Here is a 26,292-nt window from a genome sequence, read left to right as displayed (position 1 = left end):
TTTGTAGCTACTTTACGTTCCAATATCCATGTAAAACAAAATGTGCTTGGCATAATATCACGGGGTTATGGTGGTCAAGCTGAAAGACACGGACTACAGGCTGTTTAAACTGAACAGTGCACTGTAAAAAAAGTTATAATAATCATGTAAACGTAGGCTAGCCTACTAACACCAAATTAAGATAAGTATGTTTGAGAGGTAACTCGTCTTTTTCTTACCATGTGTAATATAATTTTATATGAATATGATTTAATACGCTTTTGAACTACAGGGAAACGGTGCTTTAACGTGAGCAACACCATGAACACAGACGCTGCCTATAGGCTAATTCTGTCATGTGACTCCACATTTATTTGCGTTAAAGTCCCTTTTCTCGACAAAAAGTGTTTCCAAACGAATTTTTGCGACATTTGAAGTATCGAAATGGAATTTATGCACTAAAGTTAAACGGAAAAATATTTTGTCGACACATGAGAAATTTAATCGATAATTGGCATATATAAGTAAATATTTTAAAGCGCTAAATATTTTTTCGCAAAAAAATCCTTGGATGGAAACCTGGTTACTAACACACACACAGAGAAAACGGACACTGATGATTTTACTTAAGAATGCAAACACACATATATTAAACACACAATCATTCTGTTTGAGCGGAGAGAATGAGAGAGGGTTACTCACTCGTGTCTCATTCAAGACATATACTGATAAGAATTTATGCAAATGTGGATATTACACATCCATAAATGAGTTAAAATGATGCTCTAAAGGCAAGTTGTTAGATTTTGTTTTCTTGCAACATGCAATGATAAATTTTGCAAATAAAAATAAAACTAAATAAATTAATAAAAGACCAGAATAATTTACACTACTGTTCAAACGTTTGGGGTCAATAAGACTTTTTGTTGTTTAAAGAAATTAAAACTTATATTCATAAAGGATGCATTAAATTGATCAAAAGTGGCAGTAAAGGCATTTTTAATGTTATAAAAGATTTGTATTTCAAATAAACACTGTTCTTTTGAACTTTCTATTTACCAAATATTTACCTGAAAAATAAAATTTAATCACAAATTCCAGAAAATATGAAGCAGCACAACTGTTTTCAACATTGATTATAATCAGAAATGTTTCTCCAGAATGATTTCTGAAGGATCATGTGACACTAAAGACTGGAGTAATGATTCTGAAAATTCAACAGGAATAAATTACATTTTAAAATATATTCATAGAGAAAATATTTGAAAATGTAAAAATATTTTTGATCAAATAAATGCAGCTTTGGTGAGCAGAAGAGACCTTCATAAAAAAAAAAAACAACTAACCCACCCCAAATGTTTATTATGAAATTATACCAATTTTAAGTTGACAAATCAAAATGACCCTAGAAGCACAAACTAAGAATGTCAAAATAAATTAGGCTTTTAAATGCATTAAGAAAGCATCCAAAAAACCTCATTGAGAAAGCGGTCTCTTTCATGAAGTGTCATATCTGAGCGATTATTTCAAAATGCATCCAAAAGTCTTATGAAAGCATGTCTGAGTGTGTGTTACGCTGATGTGGCCCTCCCTCACAGGAGCCACGGTGTCTCTGTCTTATCACCATGCAACACACACACACCAGAGCACTGGCCAAACAACAAATTCCACCGCCTCTGTCACTCCGTCCACGTCACAAGCGGCTGTCGCTGCTCCTATTCAACACTGAAGAGGGAGAGAGAAAGAAAACAGCAGAGACAGAAAGAGGTAGAGCTCTGCGCAGACATGCAGTCTGGCCCTTTGTGTGTGTGTGTGTGTGTGTGTGTGTGTGTGAGAGAGAGTGTTTGCGGTGGAATAAGGGCCGCCTGTACCAGGGCCGAGGGTACGGTGCATCCCTCAAGCACACAGTTGCTCTTTTAGGACTCTGATTGTGATGAGTGTTGCCCACTGCATGCTTGAGTGTGTGTTTGTGTGTGTGAGAGCACGAGTCTGGATGTCTAGACAAGAATTTTTCAATCCCAGTCCTGGGGACGCCCAGGACACAAACACAACACACACAGATAAATTGAAAACGTATGGAGTGAAATGCACACACACGCCTATAAACCACTAGAGAAAACCTAGCAGAAATTAGAGATGCAAGACTATGCATTTTCAAAATCAACAGTAGACAGAAGAACCCACAGAGAGTCATTATTTTGCATATAAATAATTTACATAAAAATATATAACTTATAATTGTACTTATAATTAAAACCTTTTTGTATATACAGTCATGGCCAAAAATATTAGCACCCTTGGTAAATAAGATCAAAGGCGGCTGTGAAAATTAATCTGCATCGTTAATCCTTTTGATCTTTTATTTAAAAAAATCATAAAAATCTAACCTTTCATTGGATAATAAGAATTTAAAATGATGGGAAATATCGTTATGAAATAAATGTTTTTCTCTAATATACATTGGCCATAATTAACGGCACCCTTTTATTCAATACTTTTTGAAGCCTCCATTTGCCAGTTTAACAGCTCAAAATGTTCTCCTATGATGCCTGATGAGGTTAGAGACCACCTGACAAGAGATCAGAGACCATTCCTTCATCCAGAATCACTCCAGATCCTTCAGATTCACAGCTCCATGACGGTGCTTCTTCTCTTCAGTTCACCTCACTCATTTTCTACAGGGTTCAGGTCAGAGGACTGGAATGGCCAGCAGAAGCTTGGTTTTGTGCTCAGTGACCCATTTTTGTGTTGTTTTTGAGATTTGCGTTTGGATTGTCCAGTTGGAAGATCCAAACATGGCCCATTATAAGATTTCTAACATAATCAGTCACTTATTGATTTTTTATCTGTTGGTATTTGATAGAATCCATGATGTCATGTGTCTAAACAAGATGTCCAGGACATCCAGCAGAAATAACATCAAAAATACAGCAGTATATTTCATTGTACACATGGGGTACTTTTTATCCCTGTGTTCACCAAACCCATCTTGAGTGTTTGCTGCTAAAAAGCTCATTTTTTTAGTTTCATCTGACCATAGAAGCCAGCCTCATTTGAAGTTCCAGTCGTGTCTGACAACTGAATATGCTGGAGTTTGTTTTTGGATGAGCTAGGAGAATTTCTGGTGAACAACATGTGGTGATGTAGGTGCTGTTTGACCATTTTTTAAGGTTTTCTGTCCCCGAGACTCAACTATTTTCTGCAATTCTCCAGCTGTGGTCCTTGGAGAGTCTTTGGCCACTCAAACTCTCCTCCTCACCGTGCATCAGGACGATATAGACACACGTCCTCTTCCAGACAGTTTCATAACATTTTATGTTGATTGGAAATTCTTAATTATTGCCCTGATGGTGGAAATGGGAATTTTCACTGCTCTAGCTCTTTTCTTAAAGCCACTTCACTAAATTGTGAAGCTTAATTATCTTTTGCTGCACATCAGAAATATATTCTTTGGTTTTTCTCATTGTGATGGATGATTAAGGGAATTTGGGCTTTGTTTCCCCTATTATTTCTCCCACGAATTCCGAGTATGGGTCACCATACTTGGCTGAATGTCACTTCACTTCACTTATTTATATTTCTGTGAAACAGGAAGCCATGGCTGGATAACATCATGTTCATAATCTCCCTGGAGTGCTCAAAATTGTGAATATGAATGGGAATATACTTCATATTTTACAGAAAAGAATTTCTAGGGGTGCCAATAATTGTGTCCAACATGTATTTGAGAAAAATATTTCATAATGAGACCCCCCCCCCCCCCCCCCCCCCATTTTAAATTCTCATTATCCAATGAAAGGTTAGATTTTTGTGAGTCTTAAAATAAAAGATCAAAATTATTAACAATGCAGATTAATTTTCACAGCCTTCTTTGATCATATTTACCAAGGGTGACGATATTTTTGGCCATATATATATATATTTGTAAACTATATGAAAAGTATTTATAATTGTATATGTAAAAACTTTAATAAAAGACTTTGTGGTATACAAATATATGCATTTATGTACACAAATTATTGTATATATATATATTTTTTAAAAGTGTCAAAATATGTATTTGTAAAAATTAAGTATATTTGTCAATTATATAAGCTTATAATTTTTTTTTGACAAATCGATACACATTAAAAAAAATTCTCTAACAAATTTTATGTGTATGTATGCATATATATATATATATATATATATATATATATATATATATATATATATATATATATATATATATATATATATATATATATATATATATATATATATATATATATATATATGGAGGGCACTGTATATGTACATACATACATATACAGTGCCCTCCAAAAGTATTGGAACAGTAAAGCTAATTCCTTTATTTTTGCTGTAGACTGAAAAGATTTGGGTTTGACATCAAAAGATGAATATGAGATGAGAGATTAACATTTCAGCTTTTATTTACAGGTATTTTCATCTGGATCTGATACACAACTTAGAAGATAGCACCTTTTGTTTGAACCCACCCATTTTTCATGTTACCAAAAGTAATGGAAAAGATAGAATTAACAGATTAAAGTGAAAAAGACTTCATATTTAGTTGCAAATCCTTTGCTTTCAATAACTGCATCAAGCCTGTGACCCATTGACATCACCAAACCTTTGCATTCTTCTTTTGTGATGCTTTTCCAGGCTTTCACCGCAGCCTCTTTCAGTTTTGGGGGGTTACTCCCTTCAGTCTCTTCTTTAGCAGGTAAAATGCATCCTCTACAGGGTTTAAGTGTGGAGATTGACTTGGCCAGTCTAAAACCTTCCACTTCTTGCCCCTGATGAACTCCTGTGTTGTTTTGGCGCTATGTTTAGGGTCATTATCTTGCTGCATGATGAAGGATCTCCCAATCAGTTTTGTTGCATCTTTCTGTAAATTGTCAGACAAATTATTTCTGTAGACCTCTGAGTTCATTTTGCTGCTCCCATCATGTGTTACATCATTAATGAAGATTAGTGAGCCTGTCTCAGAAGAAGCGATGAAAGCCCAAGCCATTACATTACTTGTGTAATGTGTACTATAATGTACACCTGTGTACACTGTGTTTCAGATGAGCTTGTATGTTTGGGATCATGAGCAGATCCTTTCTTTCTCCAAACTTTAGCCTTTCCATCACTTTGGTCCATAAAATCAGTCCATAAAACCTTGTCCCAGAATTTTTGAGGCTCGTCTCCTATTCTTCTTGCTAATGAGTGGTTTGCATCTTCTGGTGTAGCCTCTGTGCTTGTGTTCATGAAGTCTTCTGCGAACAGTAGATTGTGATGCCTTCACTCCTGCCCTCTGGAGGTTGTTGCTGATGTCACTAACAGTTGTTTTAGGGTCTTTCTTTACAGCTGTCACAAATTTTCTGTCATCAACTGCAGATGTTTTCCTTGATCTACCCGTTTGAGGTGTTACTTAGTACACCAGTGGTTTATTTCTTCCTCAGGAGATTCTAAATGGTTGTACTTGCTATTGCCAGTGTTTGTGCAATGGCTTGATTGATTTTTCTCTCAGCTTCACAATTGCTCATTTTTCACCCATAGACAGCTCTCTGGTTTTCATGTTGGTTACACGTCTAACTAACTATAAATACAGTCTGCACGGATCTGAAACTGAGCGCAGACATTGTGCTATTTATTGTTTGAATAATCAATTAATAGGACACACCAGGGCAACAAAACACACCCATCAGTCACATGTTCCAATACTTTTGCTCACATGAAAACATGGGTGGGTTCAAACAAAAGGTGCTATCTTCTAAGTTGTGTATCAGATCCAGATGAAAATACCTGTAAATAAAAGCTGAAATGTTAATCTCTCATCTCATATTCATATTTTGATGTCAAACCCAAATGTTTACAGTCTACAATCAACTAATATATATTACTTATTTTTTTAACTAATTAGTTTACAGATATACATATTTTCCACTGAAGGTTGAACGTTCAAAAATAGGCCAAAGCCACCCATCTGAATGAGCTTGAAAGGGGATGAATTAAAAGACGTAACGTATCTGGGCTAATATTATTGTGAAAACGGCTGCTTGAAACATCAAAACTAAACACAAATACATCTAGATAAACTACTTTAGGGGGAAGTCGTGGCCTAATGGTTAGAGAGTCGGACTCGTAATTGAAAGGTTGCGGGTTCGAGTCCCCGGCCAGCAGGGATTGTAGGTGGGGGGAGTGAATGTCCAGCGCTCTCTCCACCCTCAATACCACGACTGAGGTGCCCTTGAGCAAGGCACCGAACCCCCAATTGCTCCCCGGGCGCTGCAGCATGGCTGCCCACTGCTCCGGGTGTGTGTTCACGGTGTGTGTGTGTGTGTGCATTTGTTCACTACTCACTGCTGTGTGTGTGTGCACTTGGATGGGTTAAACACAGAGCACCAATTTCGAGTATGGGTCACCATACTTGACAATACGTCACAACTTTATTTTACTTTAGTCAGCCACACTCAAGTGTTACTGGAAAACCAGATCTCGTCTGTCTGCTACAATGCCCCTTATTCTTCATCCACACCAAACAAGTTGTATAACATTGTATACATTGTAAACCGTGATATCGCTCAGCCCTACAAAGACTCGGTAACAAGAACGTCTTGCTCCTCATTACGCTGTTCACACTGAGATGATCAGACAATATCCATCAGCGATCGTCCTCATTCATCTGCTCATTAACATGATGGATGCCGTCTGTGAGATCCGAAACACTGAACATGTGAAAGAACACGCAATTAAATGCCCGGACCAATGGCACATACCGGCCACTTTTCCACTGATTTAGGGCGATCAGAGGGGATTGTGGGTAAGGATGGGAAGGTAACGAGACGCGTGGTGGAGATTTATTCCGGTCTTTCAGGCCGTATATCAGCGACAGATGTGTGTGATTTCCTGTTCTTCTGCAGATGTCATTAGCGCATGTGTTATAAAACGTAATGAATGGCCCTGGAGGAGTCGTTTGTGATAATGAAGACGAGGCCTGACCCGCTCTGAAACATGATCGCTCGCGTGTTCAGACACCCGCTACTCGCTGCACATCAGACACACTTCTTCCTGCTGCCGATCAGATCAAGCACAGCTTCATTCACCAGCATGCAGTGTACAACATATGGCAAACATTACCAAATTGCAAATAAGAACCCAAAACATCAACTCTAAAGGTTATTGCACACTGAATCTGAAATTTTCATATGCATTTTTTTATTTTTTTCATATTCGTCCTCCTTTCCTACCAAAATGCTTGCTACGGATGCGAAAACAGAAAATCGAACCCGATCAGAATTTTTAATGACGGACGAAAGTTTCGGAGGCAGTGTATAAATGTGAGTTAAGTTTTTATTTTATATTTATATAATTATTTCTTATTATTTATATAAATTATTTGTATTAGTTTTTCTCTAAAAATGTTTTAATTGAAATATGTAAATCAAATTAATTAATTATCTATAAATATAGTATATAAATATATAAAACAATGCATTAATAAGAATAATGTTGTGATTTCATTAAAAGAATATATATATATGTAATTTTTTATTTTAATCTATACAATAATTTATATAATAATATTTACATAATTCGTTTTGTTTTCCTCGAAAAAAATATTTTAATTGAAATAAATAAATAAATTAATAATCCATATATAATTATAGTATACAAAATGTATATTTGTTTTTCAGTATTAAATTAAAAAAGTGTGTGTGTGTATATAAATATTCTCTAAAAAAAAAAAAAAAAAAAACTTTTTTTTAAAGGACTAAAAATGCAAATGAACTTTTTTCACTCGCTAAATTAATCTACAACTAATGCGTGTTGTTTTTATTTCAATGGAACACTGCAAAACACAAGGTTGTTCAGAAATATATATCTTGCTGATTATTTATAAAATCTTTATTAATCATTTTTACCATGGTAACACCTGATGTACGTGTGCACAGATGGCAGTTGTGTGATACAGTCAGCTGGTGAATTATTAATCCAGCGTGTCTTAAAAGAATTTGTTTTCCTGTCTCTAGGAGGAAGTGAAATGTCACGGTTCCATATTTAGACACAGGTCAGATGGGTGGAGAGGTGGAAAGCGGGCCGATGACGCCAGATAGACGGCGTTTGTCGGCGTAAAGAGTGTTTCTGTGAAGTTGTGAATGTATTAAACCCCCATCATCACTAACATCTGTGTGCTTACCTTCAGACGCTCTTTAGGGAGGGACGCCGCACCTTTCTGGATGACCTCTTGAACTCTCTCCACTGACAGGTCACTTCCTGCCTGCTCCAGTCGCTGGCTGAAGAATCCAATCACCTGCCACACACACACAGTTAATGCCACAACATCAGTGCAATAACAGGAATGCTGTAAACACTTAACTAGAATCAACTGTGAGCTTGTATGCTTTGCATATTTATACTTCATTATTTGTGTGGCTCATGTGAATTAGCATTAAGAGAGTTGCTGCCTATGGAGAATGGTTCATATCAGTCACTTGTAAGGTTCAGTTTCAGTTAGGATGCGGCTAGTCTCAGCCTCAGACGTCAGGCCCATGGAACGTTGGCTAAACGTCTGATGCATAAGGCACACTTATCTGGAAACACTTCAAGAGTTTCGAAGTCGTCGTCAGATTGGTTAGATTATACAGGATTTCCGGGAGACGTGCGTGTTGCGTTCTTTAACATTCTGCATAGAAACAAAAATGCCATGGCGCCAAACCCCCTCACGAAAGAAAGCTGTCGTGTTTACAACTGACGACGAGCGCTTGTCAGGATCAACTAAATGCTGAATTTTCAAAAGTATTTGAAAAATGTTAAGTTCACGGCGTAGAATCTTTGAAATATGTCTGCGAGTTTCACACACCGGTCTGTTACTGTGGCGACATTTCCACGCCCCGAAAAGTGATGCGTCACAAAACAAAACGTGATTGGTTGCTTTACCTGTCAGTCATATGGCCTCTTGGGCAGGCCTTGGCCATTCAAAGCGGCCAAAGTTCCCAGACCTTCAGCCATCAGTCCGAAGGTCTGGCTACGCAAGACAATAGGGCATTTCGCACTGCTTTAGTTCCAGAACTAAAAGTACAGTACAAAAGTACTGGGACGATTTTGCGCAAACTATTTCCCAGTACCATTTAAAGGGTTGCATTTGCACCGACAGTGGGTACTAAGTGACGTAAGACGGTCGACAGCGACGTCATTTGTATGTGGCGTTCAACAGCGTAAACAAAGAAGAACAACGTTAACAACAGGAGGATGGAGGATGCTGTGATCAGAGCTGTGTTTTTGTTGTGTCTCGCAGGTTTCATAATAATGGTCATGGAATTTCAACGTATACGTCACGCGATTGAAAGAACGGAAAGGAGGACTAAGAATCTCCAACGACATTTTGCAGTGTTACATTTCATTGAGGCTGATAGAAGCACAAAACGCCGTAGACAAAGTCTTCAGGTAAATGCCGTTTATAAATGCACTCAGTATGATGCAATGTTTACACAGTATATGTTTACACAGTGTTTTAAATCATGGCAGGTGAGGGACTTTTCGTACGCCAATCAGCGTACACTTACGTCACGGATAGTTCCTAGAACTGTTTTAGACCCTACTCTGAAGTAGGAGCTAATTTAGGGTGCTTTCAGACCTGTAGATCGTTCGCTTTGTTCCGAAACAGGGATTAATTTGTTACATTACTGCATTTTCTTCTTGGTTCGGTTCGCTTTCACACGACAACATTGCAAAGTGTACCAAACTGTGTTTATGCAAGTCACATGTGAGTAAAGCTGTCCTCTTATTGGTCAGAGTTCACTTGTTTACGTTCCTCTGCGTCATTCATCAAGATGGATTGACAAGTTTGCTCCGCGGGCTTATTGCAGCTTTATAGCTGTCCTGGCAAACGCTCATTCCTCTCTAATATATCTATCTATATATAATTATATATATCTGTGAATGCAAGTGAGCTATATACTCTATAGACTGCTAGACACAAAAGACACTGACTGCTGCTTTTTATATAACATATTTCCCGTTATGAATTATGATACCGCTTGGTCTGTTGGGTCGGATTGCTTTCTCACCACAAACGAACCACTCCAGGGTTTGTTTGAAAGCGTGCCGAGACCACCTCTTCAAGGAGGTCTCGGTACGGTTGTTTGGTCCGCTTTTGGTGCGCACCCGAGTGCGATTGCTGCTTTCTCACCTGCCCAAACGAACCGCACCAAGAGGGAAAACGAACTCTAGTGCGATTCAACCGAACTAAATGAGGCAGGTGAGAAAGCACCCTTAGTTCCTCCAAACGGAGTTCCTGGAACTAAAACCGTTCGTAGTTCCCTAGTTTCCCCTAGAACACGCCAAAAATTAGTTCGGGTACTATGAAAAAGTTCCTGCGGTGCGAAAGGCCCTTAGGATGCGGCCTTAGAAGGCAGCTGTCCATGTAGACACTAGAGAGCTCAATAGGGTTTGGAAGAGAACAGGAACACAGAGTCACATCTCACCGTGTCGAGGTTCTGCATGATATCCTGGAAGGACGGATGTGATCTGAACTGCTCGAAGAGCTCCCGCTTGTAGAGTAGCGCGTACAGCAGGTTTGGGTTATGATGGAGCGAGTTACTTAAACAGGAGTTTATGATCTCCAGCATCATTCTGATCACCTCCTCGATGACGTTCAGGTCCTGAGCCTGAGAGAAAAACAGAAAATGACTGGAGTCATGATGCTGAAAATTCAGATTTGATCACAGCAATAAATTATATTTTACTTTATATTCACATAGAAAACAGCTATTTTTAACACTAATAATATTTCACAATAACTATTTTTGATCATATAAATGCAGCCTTGGTGAGCAGAAGAGACCTCTTTTAAAAACATTAATAAATGTTACTGAACATAAACCACAAATACACCTTTAATAACCAAACATGCTGTTTATTAAGGCCGAGTACAGCACACTGTGTGTGTGCTAAATGGGTTATAGTTTCCCTGTGCTCTGGTGCAGTCTGGGCCGTAACACATTTTCTGGGTCACGCACGCACGCACACAGGAGCAACACAACTGCATCATCTCTGTCTTTCTGCCTCTTCATCTCTCTGTAGCCACAACATATACATGTCAAACATCATATTTAAGCATGTTTGAAGCCAGGGCTGTATGGATGTATAGTGTGTGTGAGAGATGATATCAGCCTCTACAGACAGTCTGGAGTCACAGACACACAGATATTTGCCCTAACCTGGGGTTAGAACAGGGCTAACATACACATATACACATATATATATATATATACACACACACATATATATACATATATATATATATACATACATACACACACACATACATTATATTTAAAAGAGAGCCTGGTAAAATAAAGGTTATAATAATAATAACTTATAAAATTAAGAGTATATTATCTACTATAAAAATTATATATAAAATATAAAACAAAATAAAAAAAATTTAAAGGAAAAAAGAATGAAAAGAAAACATAAGAAAAGCAAAGAAGGAAAGTATCTACAAATAATTAAAAAATATATTATTTAATTAATAATAAATTATTAAAGCAAAAACATTCAAATTAAAAAAATTTAAAAAAGGAAAAAGGGAAAAAGAAAAATAGAAAGAAATGAAAAAAGATCAGAAAAGAAAAGAAGAATAACAGGACAAAAGAGATACTAAGCATTTCAAGCATGCCATTATACTGTTTAAACATTTTAACATGATTTTAACATTTATTACGTATTATAACTCTGACAGTTGTTATTTATAGAAGAAAATATATATACAACTTATTTTATATACATTAAGTCTTAGCAAAAGATTCTTCTCTTCAGTGACAATGCATCTGACAACTAAATGATTCAAAGCATGTTTGATTCTTTTGAGAAAGAAAGACTTCCATGTACTGCAGCATGTCACGTCTCTGAAGAGCCTTCAGTCTCTGACCTTTGACCTTCTCATTTCCTTTTCTCCCACTGTCCTTCTCTACAGACTCTTTGCCTGCAGCCATCGGCCTCCTCTTCATGTTATTCATCCGTTCCTTATTCTCAACACTGATGTCAGTTTCTGAGCCACAAATCTCTCTGGACAAAAGCAAGTCAATGGAACAGAATGTGCAAACGGGTTTCCATAGGAACACACACACACACACACACACACACACACACACACACACACACAGAAACACCGAATCAAACGCTCTTTGTGTGGATGCTAACTGAAGTGATTTTAGTAGATGACAGATCAGGAAAGCCCGAAAAAGAGCCCGGGAATGTACAAAAACACAGAACTTTATGGATTTAGCTTCAATGACTGACAAACAACCGCAGTGTCGTTTAAAACACTGCAAAGGCAATTCAACTCCTGGAGGAAATACAAGAATAAAGAGAGAAACATTAGAGAAAGAGACAGAGGGAGGGAGAGAGAGAGAGAAAAAGAAAAGTAAAAAGAAAATGAGAAAAAGGAAAACAGAAAAAAAAAAAATCAACTATAAAATAAAAGAAATGAAAATAAAAGAAAAAATAATAAAAAGAAACGAAAAACTCAGTCAAACCAACTCTGAACCAGCACCCGGTTTATGCTGGTGGAAAAGAGATCTGACAAACATCCAGATCAGATTTTACATTCTGCTTCCACTGGAAGCAAGAAAAGATGCCCCAGGTTAAAGACATCCGCTCCAGAGTCAGAGACATACAGTACAAGTGTAAAACACCTCAGAATGAGTCTCACAGCAGCACCAGTGACGGGCAAACGCCAGCAGAACAACGGCTTTACTGGAAAGACTCCAGGATTTGGCAAGACAGTGGCCCTATAAACCTGCTCCATGATTACTGCGGTTAGTGCTCTGTCTGAGACTCACGCAGATAAGCTCCTCTGGATACACACACACATACCAGTAAACTGCCTTCAGTGTCCCCATATGCTACCATCTGTTAATACCTGAACACTGGAGACAGAAAAAACGCCATTTTTGATATCAGGTCTCGATTAAAGGCAAAATCTGACCCCTAATCATGGTGCAAGACACTGAAAACATACTCTTATATCAGCTCTCCATGCAAACCCTGACCCCAGTGCTGCTGCATTAAAGCTGAAGCGTGTTATTCTGGTGCCTCTAGTGGCAGCAAACAGAACTGCACAAATAATGACTGATTTAAAACAGGTTTCCTGAAAAACCTGCATCAAGTACAGAGCACTTGAAATACTTCTAGCCTTAAAACTAGGGATGAGTTGAAGTTCAAACAAAAGTAAATATAAATGTCAAGAATGACAGACATAAGAGATTTCAGGCCATTTTGAGACCTAACAAAGAAAGAAAAAGAAAAAGTAAAGCAGAGAAGAAAAGAATAAATGAAAGAAAATATTATAAAAAGAAAAAAGGAAAGAAAGGAAAAATAACAAAATATATATGATTAAAATGACAAAATAGAAGAAAATTAAATAAATATTAAAATAGAACAAGGAAAAGAGAAAGAAAAGGAAAAAGAAATGAAAAAGAAAACCAATCAAAGGTAAAGAAAAACTAAAAAAACTAAAATAAAATAAAGTAATTTAAAATACATAAATGTCAAGAAAGAATTAAAATGAAAAAAATAAAAAAATTAAAAAGAAAAATTAAAAGATAAAATGTAAAAAAAAAACGAAAGAAAAGAGAAAAAGGAAAGAAAAAAGAAAAGAGGGAGAGAAAAGAAAAGAAATAAAACAGAAAAAGACGACAATGTTGTGGCATTAAAGCTGAAATGTGTAACTTTGGCGCCTCCAGTGGCAGCAAACAGAACTGCAAAAACAATGACTGTTTCCAAACAGGTTTTCTGAAAAACCTGTATCAAGTACAGAGCAATACTTCTAGCCTTAAAACTAGGGATGAGTTGCACCAAACAAAATACATAAATTAAAATACAAAAATGGAAAGAACGAAAGACAATTCGCATATAATCTCCTTCGGATTTATTTCAATGGTCTGAGTGTTGAGTTTACATTTGTTGCATTGATGAAATCAGCCCAGACAAAAGCCTGCGCTCTAGGTTGTGTTCCTCACACCTTCCCCAACCAACAGACAGAGGAAATTCCTTTCCCCCAGTTCCCATGACGACCCCCTACACGTCAGAAAAGATCTGCGGACGCAGCAGTCGGGAATATTAACGGGGTGGGAGACCGTCGCCACCGTAATTAACCAAACTCAAGTAGATGCTTATGAAACAAACACACAGGACGGGATCAGACCAGACTTGGAAATACTCGTCTAGACCTGCGGTTCACAACAAATAGGTCGAAGGTCCGTTCAAACGGGTAAACGACATCACTGTGAGATGTTCAGAGTAAAATGTGGGCCGTGAAGCAAAGCCAGTGACGAAGCACTGGGAAAGCAGATCAAACTACAACCTAGAAAGAAGCTGGAGGTGTCTAGACAGAAACAGGGAGTGATAATTAGAAGAGAAGAACGTAGGAGTGAATTAGGGATGAGAGGATCTGCTCTACAGTACAGACTAATGAGATTACACACACACACACACACACACACAGAAAGAGAGAGGGGAATTCAGGTCAGATGTTAATGTGTGAACAACCTGACTGTGTGGAAAGGCAGATGGATTTTTAACAAATCCTACACATAAAAACACACACAGACAACCTTCTTCAGACTCAAAGTGCTGCAGTAACTAATTTAAGGCCCTTCTAATCATCTACACACAAACATGCTGGGTTACATATATCAGTGTTGGCTAATATCAGTTTGATTTTTTATCTATCTGTACAAACTACTGTCCAAACATTTGGGGTCTTGTAAAGAAATTAATATTTATATTCAGCAAGGGTGCAGTAAACTGATCAAAACTGACAGTAAGGACATTTAAATGTAACAAAAGAATTCCATTTCAATTATATGCTGTTCTTTTGAACTTTCTATTCATTAAATGATACTCAATCACGGTTTCCACAAACATATTGGGCAGCACAACTGTTTCCAACACTGATAATAATCATAAAAGTTTCTTGAGCTGCAAATCAGCATATTAGAATGATTTCTGGAGGATCATGTGACACTGAAGACTGTAATGATGCAGAAAATAGGAATACATTTTTACTGTATTTTTGATCAATTCAATGCAGCCTCGGTGAGCAGATGAGACACTAAAAATCTTACTGAACCCAAATTTTTGAATGGTAATGAATACAAAAATTGTGTTAAACAGTTAGTTTCCTCGGCTATATAATGTAACATTTAATGCCTGATTTCAACTGAAGCATGTAAAACATGGGCTGTAGCTCCGGTGTGAGTGATGTTTATTTGAATCAGTCCAATCAAGCCAATAAAGAGTCAGAGAAACTAGGATAATATTGGTAACTAAAACTAAAACCATAAAAAAAAGAAAAATGTTAGTTGGAATAAAATAAAGTTTAAATGAAATAAGATAAAACAAAACAAAAAATTTAAAAATTAAACATTTTATTTCAGCTGATTACCAAGGTAAGATTTCTCATTTCCATTCCATTCAACTGAAAATATATAGGCATATTAAAAAGAAACAAAAACTTACAAAATAACAAAAACACAACATTACTAAAACTTATTTAAATCAAAATTGAAATAGAAAACAAATCAAAAAAATAAAAACAAATCTAAAATATAATGGTTTCTCAATGATGCTAAAACAGCACTGCAGAGAAATTTGATTTTGAAATTGAAACCAAGTGTGCGTGCACTGAGAAACAGACAGAAAGGAACAGAAAGTGCACATGCATCCAGTTCCAGACAGTCATTAGTCATCCAGTGAGAGAGAGATGTCTGTGTGCATACGTGCATGAGCGTGCACGCGTGCGTGTGTGCGTGTGTGTGTGTGGGGCCTAATGATCAGCTAATGACTGTGATGTCAATACCGTCTAAGCCAGGAGGAGGCAAACTCACATCTCCATGGTTACAAGCCCTTACACTCTCAAACAGAGGTCAGGGGGCAAAGGTCAGGGTGAGAGAATCAGACCAGAAAAACATGAACGGTCGGCATGGTAACAGTCAGGTAAGTCACAGAACAAATGGAGATTCATCTTCAAGGTGAATCAGACGCTCTGCAGAAACAAAGCGAATCTTTTAGTGCTTCGCTGAGATTAGAACCCGGCTCTTCTGATTTACACTACCCAGGTTGACTCATTATGATCAGCTGGTTTACATATTGGCTTTGAGGACGAGAACCATTCTGTATTCCAGAAAACGGCCTCTGTAAACACTCCAGCTACTGCCGCGGCCATAAAGAGAGTCTTTAAACGAGAGATGAGACAGGCATCACACAATCGTGAGGAGACAGATGGAGAGGAAAAGAAGGGCAGAGGAAGAGATGAGCAGAACGTCTGTGTGTCTTTAGGGAGATGGTAAATGGGTCGTTTTCTGACCTGTATTAAGACACGGAGACATCCCATAATCACGGCACAGAGAACAGCACCAGCAGACTGACTCTCTTTGTACAGATCACAATTATTAGAGTTAAAAGCAAAACTCAAACCATAAAAATTTTATTTAAATTACATTTTAATTCAATTAAACCTTCAGCTAGTGGCCATTGCAACATTTCTCATGTTCAACTAAAACTTACTAAAACTAAAAACTCAAAATATAAAAAAATAATATTAAAATACATACTAATTCATATTAATATGAATAAATTTTAATAAAAACAATAATAGTATCTCAATGATACTAAAATAACACCGGTACAGATATACAACAGAGAAACAGAGAAAGTGTCTAAAACTGAAACTAAAATCATTAAAATTTAAATTAAATTGTTCCTTGAAATAAAATAAACATTAACTGAAAATAAAAAATTATTATTTTTATTTTAAATAAAACTATTTCAGCTACTTGCCAGGGCAACGTTTTTCATTTTCACTTAGGTTAACTTGAAAAAAAAAAAAAAAAAAAAATTGTAAATATTTTTTATTAATTCAAAATATGAATAAAAACTGTAATAGTATCTTAATGATACTATAATAACACGGGTACAGAAATATCTCAGCACTGATGGAAACCGCAGGGCATCTATGAGACCCAGAGGAACGTGACGAGACGCCACATATGTGCTGCAATCTAATTAACACTGAGAGCCATTAAACACACACACATTTACAAACACATACATCATTAAATATGTGGTGCACAGAAATGATGTCACATGGGTTTGTGTGTTCACTGCAATCAGCTTATAACTCATTTAGATTTACCACATGCGGAAATTACTTGAGTCACTCAGATATAAAAAAATATCTGAATGTGTTTAATATCCAGTGAATATGACCCAGAAGTCTCTACAGAAATTTCTAAGGCTAAAACATTAAGAATTTATTTATTTTTCTGTCAAGAACACCAAAAATAATTGAGTTTTTCAAGCAGAAACGGCTTTAAGTTCCTAGAGCTGATGTATGCATATCGACTGCTTTATATTTCTGAAAGCAGCTCATCCAGAGCTGATGATATCCGCTTCATCAGATGTTATAAAAGCTCTGTATGTATAGACACGCATCTGCATCTGTTCCCATAGAATGAAGGAAATCCCATGGCGATAACAGTGACAGCAGACGAAAACAGTGTGCGCGCAAATGTTGTTTGTCTTATTAGATATGACAGAGGAAAGGCTTACAAAATCAAATGTAGTCTAAACTGGTGCTTGATAACTGCAGTTTAGGAAATCCTTCCCATAAAAGTCTGAGAAATAGACAGGAAAACACAGAGCCGGAGCCCAATCATGCCATTCGACTGAAGAAAAGGCGGTTCTGGGAAAACTGGCAATGCACAAGCCTCTTAAAGCTGCTGCTGGGATAATGTCCTCACAAAGTCTGCTTCACACAACAACAACAACAACGCAAAAGACCAAAAAAACCCCAGCACAAAACAAAATTGCTTCCATAAGTGCAATAATGACACTTGAAAACACCCAATGCCATGTGCATTTAATGGACCAATACTCTAATTGTCTGATTCTAGTTGTCACACAGCTATTTAATCACTTTATTTTGTCTGTCAAAATAAAAAAAATTAAAATAACTAATCATTTAAATAACTACTCTCACTCAGATAACTTAGGAACACTTCATCAGAGCTGATGGCATATTAACAATAAATGAATAGCAATAATAATTTACATTTAGCAGGCGCTTTTCTCCAAATCAACTTACAAATGAGGACAATGGAAGCAATCAAAATCAACAAGAGCAATAATATGCAAGTGCTATAACAAGTCTCAATAATTACTATTATTAATAATAACAATAATAATAAATACTATATCTACATATTTTATTTTTATATATAATTTAAATAATATACATTTTAAATAATATAATTATAAAATAATTTCCATACTCTTATGCATTAAAATTTATGATATTTTATTACTAAGAATTTTATTTTAGGAACTTCTGAACGATTCAAGATAGCATAAATATGCTGAATCAAATGACGCATTGAAATATGCTCTCAAAAAACAGAAATAAGACTTGTAAATGAGGACTGCAATGCACTGTTTGTTTTTTGTGGGTAGGTTATGTAGTGTCATCATTGAGTGGAAGTGCGGTGGAAACTGCTGGAAGAGGGAGTGAAGAAATTCAGACAGACTGAGAGACAGATGGACAGACGAAGAGGAGTAGATGTGAATGGAAGGAGAAAGAGACACAAAGCAGGGGTGCGGGGCTTAATCAGGACAGCAGACAGCAGTCTGACCCACCCAGACACACAGCAGACATCTGCAAGGCTCCGGCCTTAGGCTGTTTGTGGAGCGAGCACACACACACACACACACACACACTGAAGACTCCCCATCATCTCACACACACGTCATTTACATCCCTATTGTCCGACACACCCCCACCCCCTCTCTAGGGAGCACCAGAGCAGGTTGGCCGCTGCCCTCTAGGGTTAAACCCACTGACCTAAATGACCTGCACAAACAGCCCCACCCTCCCTTTATGTCTACTATGTGTCTTTATGTCTAGAAGGACTGCCTGTTGTCTGGAGACACACACACACACACACACACACACACTTGGGCATGTCTTTATGCAGATGTAGCACTAACAAAACTCTAAGATCATGTCAAGTTTGCCGTTTACACCTGGTATTAACATCTGATGATCCAATCACAAGCCGAGGCCAAGCAAGCATTTATCAGCAGGGGCTTGATGGATGCTTACCTGTCTCCCAAGGAGCATGTGTGTACAGTAGTACATAGTAAAGCACTATACAAATTCTTAATACATTAAAAATTTAGCAAATGCTTTTATCCAAAGCGACTTGGAAATGAGGACAATAGAAGCAACCAAAACCAACAAAAGAGCAATAATATGCAAGTGCTGTGACAAGTCTCGGTTAGTCTAAATTAGTACTTTATTTTTTAAAGAAATTTTTAAGAATAAAAAGTACAAGGAAATAAAAAAAATAGAATATATAGAGCTTGTTAATTTTTTTAAAGGATTAGTTCACCCAAAAAATTAAAATTCTGTCATTAATTACTCTCATGTCGTTTCAAACCCGTAAGACCTCCGTTCATCTTCGGAACACAAATTAAGATTTTTTTTGATGGAATCTGAGCGCTCTCAGACCCTCCACAGACAACAAGGGTCCTTACATGATCAAGGTCCAGAAACGTAGCAAGGAGATCGGTAAAATAGTCCATGTGACATCAGGGGTTCAACCGTAATTTTACGAAGCAACGAGAATATTTTTTGTATGCAAAGAAAACAAAAATAACTTTATTCAACAGTTCGTCTCCTCTACGTCAGCGTAGCGTCATTTTGGATTATATCTGCTGGACGGAAACAGTGTCAGCCGCACCACGCGGATACATCTTTTACATATTTTTACGCTTTGATTTAAACGAAAACAGCGCATCCGGTATGCGGCTAACACAGAACAGCAAAAATGTGGAGAAAAAAAGGGAACTGCAAATGATCCCAAGCATACAGCCTCATCTGTAAAGCATGGTGGAGGTGGTGTCATGGCATGGGCGTGCATGGCTGCCTCTGGAACAGGCCCTCTCAACTTTACTGATGACTTAATGTATGATGACAGTAGCAGAATGAATTTGGAAGGGTACAGAACCATCTTGCCCACCAATATTCAAGAAAATGCCTCCAGATTCATTGGGAAGTGCTTCATATTGCATCAGGACAATAACCCAAAACACCCTGCCAGTTCAGTCAAGGAGTTTATAAGAGCAAAGAAATGGAAAGTCTTAGATTGCACAAGTCACTCTCCAGATTTAAATCTGATTGAACATGAATTTCACCAGCTGGAGAGCAGAGTAAAGGCAGAAACTCCCCAAAACAAGCAACAATTGGAATTGACTGCATTAAAGGCTGGGAAAAGTATTTCAAAGGATGAGACCAAGAGTCTGGTGATGTCTATGGGTCACAGACTCACTGCTGTGATTGTGTGCAAGGGATCTGCAACTAAATAATAGCTTTTAATCGATTATATCTGCCTTATGTTCAACTGTCCCAATACTTATGCTCACATGAACTCTAAAAGTGCTGTTCTTTTTATTTTATTTCAATACAACATATTTCAACATGTGTTGAAACGGCTAATAATAAAATGTGACATTCTGTAGTTTTGTCTCATATTCATCTTTTAATCTTATTTGCAAATGTCTTGACTCCACAGCCAACAGAGCAATTTTGTCTTTACTGTTCCAATACTTATGGAGGGCAAACAATAAAAAAACAATAATACCAATAATTGAATGAATATTATTACTCATTACTAATATTATTTAAAAATACACAATCATATTTTACATTTACAAGCAAATGCATTTTATTTATTTGAATACAAATAAAAAGTACACTAGGTTTTTAAATACCTCTGCTTCAAATTGTTGTTTTTTTATAACTATACAATTTTTTTTATAGTTTCAACACTGAATAAATGACAAAATAGTTTGTGTAACTGATATATCATTAATAACCAAAAAATAATATGATCTGCATAATGCGAGACTTAATTATAAACTTGTTTTATTTTTTTACTTATGTTGTATATTACTTGTTCTTTTTTTCTTTCTGTATTACTCTTTGATCTTTTCCTCACATTTCTGATGTTTATTGTAAAGTGTCCTTGAGCTCTGGAAAGGCGCTATATAAATAAAACGCATTACTATTATTATAATAAACAAGGCAAAATACACACGGACTCTTATTTTGAAAAATCTTTCATTTATTCAAACAGATGAGGGAGATAAACTGTGCTCTAAACTATGTGCTAAACATTATCATAATTCATCAGAAGTAAATCTTCATTTCTTTTGGCATAAATGCGCAGTATACATTGATCGCCAACTGTTTGTGAAACCATAGGATGTGCAATGGTGGTTCGTTTTCACTTTTGTTTCAATAAATTTGACATTTTGATTTTCTCCAGCTCTAAATGCAAGACCTCAGAAAATTAAAATGAAGACTTTTGTTCCATTTAGGACTTTCTAACATTAAATTTTGAAAAACTGCACTGAAGACTTTTGGTGAATCAGTGAATTGATTTAAGGATTGACTCACATAGTCAGGCAGAACGGTCGTGTCATCTGCTCCCAGAGGCCCATGCAAGGACTGGGTCGCCTGCTCCAGAACTTTATTGTGCTTCTTTGACAGCAGAGCAAACAAACTGAGAGAGAAAGACAGAGAGAGAGAGAGAGTTAGAACCGCAAAGCCTTTCTTGAAATCATTTCTTGAGATTGTATTCGCCTCGTCTGTCACAGTATCAGCAAGAAATCAAACAGCATGTCACAGTGATGAACGACGCTGTCGCAGCACTGCTCCGTTTATTGTGCCTAGCAGATTTTCAGACCGTAATCTGCACATCTGGCTACGAGATCAAGAGTCACAGCGGAGAAACTGCATTCAAAGGCATCACAGGCGGCGCTGCACTTGCTAAGACTGTTTAGAAATATGTTAAGATATCTTGTTCTGGCAAAAAGTCATTTCATTTAAGTTCATTTTTTTTCCTCATTAATGTACACACAGCACCCCATATTGACAGAAAAACACAGAATTGTTGACATTTTTGCAGATTTATTAAAAAAGAAAAACTGAAATATCACATGGTCCTAAGTATTCAGACCCTTTGCTCAGTATTTAGTAGAAGCACCCTTTTGATTTAATACAGCCATGAGTCTTTTTGGGAAAGATGCAACAAGTTTTTCACTCCTGGATTTGGGGATCCTCTGCCATTCCTCCTTGCAGATCCTCTCCAGTTCTGTCAACTATAGTTTTAGTATTTTTTATTAATCTTGCTATTTAGGTTTAATATAGTACATCTTCGTTTTAGTTTTGATATATTTCCAGTTAGTAATTTTTGAGCTTCAACGTAAACTTATTACAGCCAGTTACCAAGGCTGCTGTTTTTTATATATATTTTTTAAATATTTCTATAACTTAATTTTTTTTTTTTTTATAGTTTTACTTTCAGCAATTTTTGTATCACTTCAACCTTTTTAGTTTATAAAGTTTAGTTAAGTTTTTCATCTAATATTTATATTTTATTTTAGCTTTTGAATAGTTTTAGTTGATGATAATAAACCGAAATCAATATTGGTGTCGAGTCACTGCTTGTCACTGATTAGGATCCATGACGGCTATACCAGTCACGCAGGCCGTTCACAAGCTTTTGTAACTGTGCTCTGGTTTCAGAGCTCTTTTAATGAAGCTTAGGTCTGTACAGCATGTAATTTGGGTCAGAGTTTTCTCTCAGGTCTGGGCATGAGGGCTGGATCAGAAAAACCTCCAGACTTGAGCTTCTCTAGGAAGTTTTTCAAATTCAACTTGACAGAATAATGGGTCACATTTTAGACAAAAGACTAGGACAGCATGAATTACAGAAGCATTTCTGCCTGGGTCTGGGAGTTCAAATAAACAACAGAAAGCAGGCTAAAAGTTTAACAACTTGAATTGTTTATATGATTTAATTTCATCAAAAGTCACAACTAAATTGCCTAATTCAATACAGCCTTCGATTATCCAGTGTTGTTATAGTTAAATAAAACTAAAACTTATTTTTTAATATATATTAGCTTAAAAATGTAACAAACCCCCCCCCCCAAAAAAAAAACAATTAGAAATGTTGGCTTAGCAATTAAATGAAACAAAACAGGTTTGAGTTTAAGTACTAAAATTATAAAAAAAAAAATAGAAATATTTTTTTAAATCCTAATAAAAAAACAAAACAAAAAACAATAAAATGACTAAACATTAAAATAAAATGAAAAACTGAACATTTAAAAACAAAAGATTATTTAAAATAATAATAAATACTACAATAAATAGTAAATAAATACTATAGTAGTAGTAAGTAGTTAGTGGCCGACCGATATATATCGCCAAGACCACTATATCAGCCAATATTTGCCATTTTTCAAATATCGGCATCGGCCGATAAGTTTTTCTGTTTGGCCGATGCATTCGAGGCAGGACTTTTGTTTTGAAGGAGCTGAGAACAGCAACGCCTGAGCACACAGCTCTCACATTCTCCCTCGTTCACTGTCGTCGTTAACAGTTCTTTCAAATACGTCTAATAATCAGATAGAACTGTTAAACAAAGGAATTAAATGCATACAAAAAGTATTAACACGATTGTTTTTATATTATTAGTAACAGAAAGGCAAACATTATAATACATTCTTATTTGTCGACAGCATTCAGAATCAGCAAATAAGCATTTATATCATTTAAACAAATCTTTGAATGACTAATGAACATTTAATTTCACAAACCTTGAAAACTTAGAATCTAGCTGGGAGATCTTGTGAAGTGTGCATTTGTATCCTGCATGATCACGTGTTCTCTGCGTGACGGTCGGTCAGGAGGAAATGCGTGATCAATAAACTTTAAACTCGTGATTTCAAACTACGCTGCGCTTTATGCATTTGCCCACTCTCATATTCATGTCATTTTCACTGTGTGCTGTATGTAAAATGAGTGTTATGTGACACCCTGAAAGTTTGATCACATGTATTTATATGTATATATGTTGGATGTGTATGTTTATTCCTTGCAATAGATTATATTAATGTATTTATGCATGTTATATCTATCTATCTTTGCTGATGATTTTCTTTATGATCGCTACAACTAACTTGTGAGATGAAATATCCTAGTGGACAGTTTGGGGGAGACGGTGCGTGGTCCAGGGTTGCTATGGTAACAGTGAGCTGCGAGAGACTGTCATTATTAGAGCGGCTCAACTTTGTCCGTCTCATTATTTGTCAAATAGATTTAACTGCAGTACTGTCAACTGGACAGTGGGCGTGCTACAGTCACCTTGGCTTTATTTGAACAATATGATTCCCAATGCACACAAACTTCCCAGAATACTGAGTGCCCTGTTAGTTACAGTGTTTACTTCCTTTTTAATTATATTTTTATTAAATATTAATTTATTTATTAAAATTATTTTGTCATCTAAAGTATGTTTATTTTACACATTTATTTTTTAAATCCATTTTCAAATGATTTCAAATTTCTTAAATATTAATTAACATTAAATGAAATTATACCAGCTATATATCGGCCACCCTGCTTTCCAAGACATCGGCATTGGCGGTCTAAAAACCAATATCGGTCGACCACTAGTAGTAGTTATTCATTTTTATTGCCATGTCAGCATGTAAGGCCATCTTCATGGCAATAAAATACATAAACACAAAACCAAGCAAACAAAAATACAGCAGTTAAAACAATACAAGATTTTTAAAATTAACATGATAAAAAAAAACTCTAAAATCTTTTCAGGTAAAATCCTACTAAAGTCCCTGATTGAGCGTACTTCATAAAAAAAAAAAATTCTACTTGCATTAAAACCAGTTCCCGTATTTTCCAGTATTTAAGGAGCTTAATAGGTCGTCATGTTAAAAGCCACAAATCATACTCACATGCATACATATACCCACATTAACACCTTTCTGACCTGGTTTCCACCTAGTAAGTGTGTCTGATAATAGCAGGTTGAGATGAGCCAATCAGAGGCCTTGTATGTTAAAGGCAAAGTTTAACATGAATCATGGGTAATGAGCACTATGGTGACCTTCAAATCCTTCTCATCTGCCTGAGTGAGTGGGAGTGTGTGTGTGTGTGTGTAAGACAATGGAAGTGCTGCACATGTGGGGTGATGGAGAGCAGCAGGCATGATGGGAAGGATTAATGGTTCTCATACTGATGACCTCAATCACTAAAGGACGGCACATGCTTTGAGCTCTAACCGTATGAAGCTGTCATATAACACACACACACACACACACACTTATTTCTCTACCATCCACTCTCATAATCCTTAACTATATTTGGAATTACATACTACTTTTACTAGAAATGCAGTATTAAAACTTTGGAAATGTTCAAAATGTATAAATGGTAAAGTAATTCTAGACCCATTATATTATTGGACTGTTAAATATATTAAGGTATATTGTAAGGATACTGCCTACTGCATAGTGTGTACTTAAAAGTAGCACAAAAAAAAACAGTATGTCAAATAGCATGCAACAACAAACACTTCAAACAATAATAGACATTCAATTTAGCGCGTATACAGTTAAAAAATACTTATATATTTTGTGAAGAATGTATATAAGGATGTAATGGAAAATTTATGAAAATCTCTTATCACGATTATAGTGACCAAAATGATCACAGATATCAATATTATCACGTTATTGTTCAAACGTGCTGGAGATGTTCAAAGAGTACCGACACATATCACCAAGTTTTATATTTAAACATCAACGTGAGACTGTTACTTAAAACTCTGCTTTATGCAGGACAGTATTAATTTATCGTGAGTTGTTCAAATCGCGGTAATCGAATACGGTTTTAATGATAATTAAAATACGACACTGTAATACTAACCGTGGGGAATTTTATCATGATTTATTGTCAAATCCCTAAATGTATACTAATATAAATATAAAATACATAAATATTAATCAAATGCAAGTAATACAAAATATTTTTATATATATATATATATATATATATATATATATATATATATATATATATATATATATATATATATATATATATATATATATATATATATATATATATATATATATATATATATATATATGTGAAACATTAAATATAAATTAAAAACACTTAAAAGTAGAAAAAATACACAGTAGGGTGTGTTTGTGTATACAGTCATGGACAAAAATATCGGCACCCTTGGTAAATATGATCAAAGAAGGCCGTGAAATGTTAATCCTTTTGATCTTTTCTTTAAAAAGAAAAAAAAAAAGAAAAAAAAACAAAAATCACAAAAATCTAACCTTTCATTGGACAATAAGAACTTAAAATGGGGG

At 36.0% G+C, this 26,292-nt stretch overlaps 1 protein-coding gene across 1 annotated transcript in view; it reads right to left on the bottom strand.

The window, feature by feature from the left end:
• The window catches only part of LOC306855665 (dymeclin-like), a 77,717-nt gene that overhangs the window by 11,868 nt on the left and 39,557 nt on the right, over window positions 1–26,292 (bottom strand). The window contains exons 14-16 of the mRNA XM_079394459.1: window positions 21,494–21,599; window positions 10,455–10,637; window positions 8,168–8,281 (exon numbers count right to left, since the gene is read on the bottom strand). Of these exons, the coding sequence (XP_079250585.1) occupies window positions 8,168–8,281; window positions 10,455–10,637; window positions 21,494–21,599 (403 nt within the window). The remainder of the gene's footprint in view (window positions 1–8,167; window positions 8,282–10,454; window positions 10,638–21,493; window positions 21,600–26,292) is intronic.

This window comes from Barbus barbus (assembly GCF_936440315.1).
Source record: "Barbus barbus genome assembly, chromosome: 36".
Classification (NCBI taxonomy): Eukaryota; Metazoa; Chordata; class Actinopteri; order Cypriniformes; family Cyprinidae; genus Barbus; species Barbus barbus.
The sequence above is the reverse complement of the archived record's forward strand: the minus strand, read 5'-3'. Positions and strand labels throughout refer to the sequence as shown.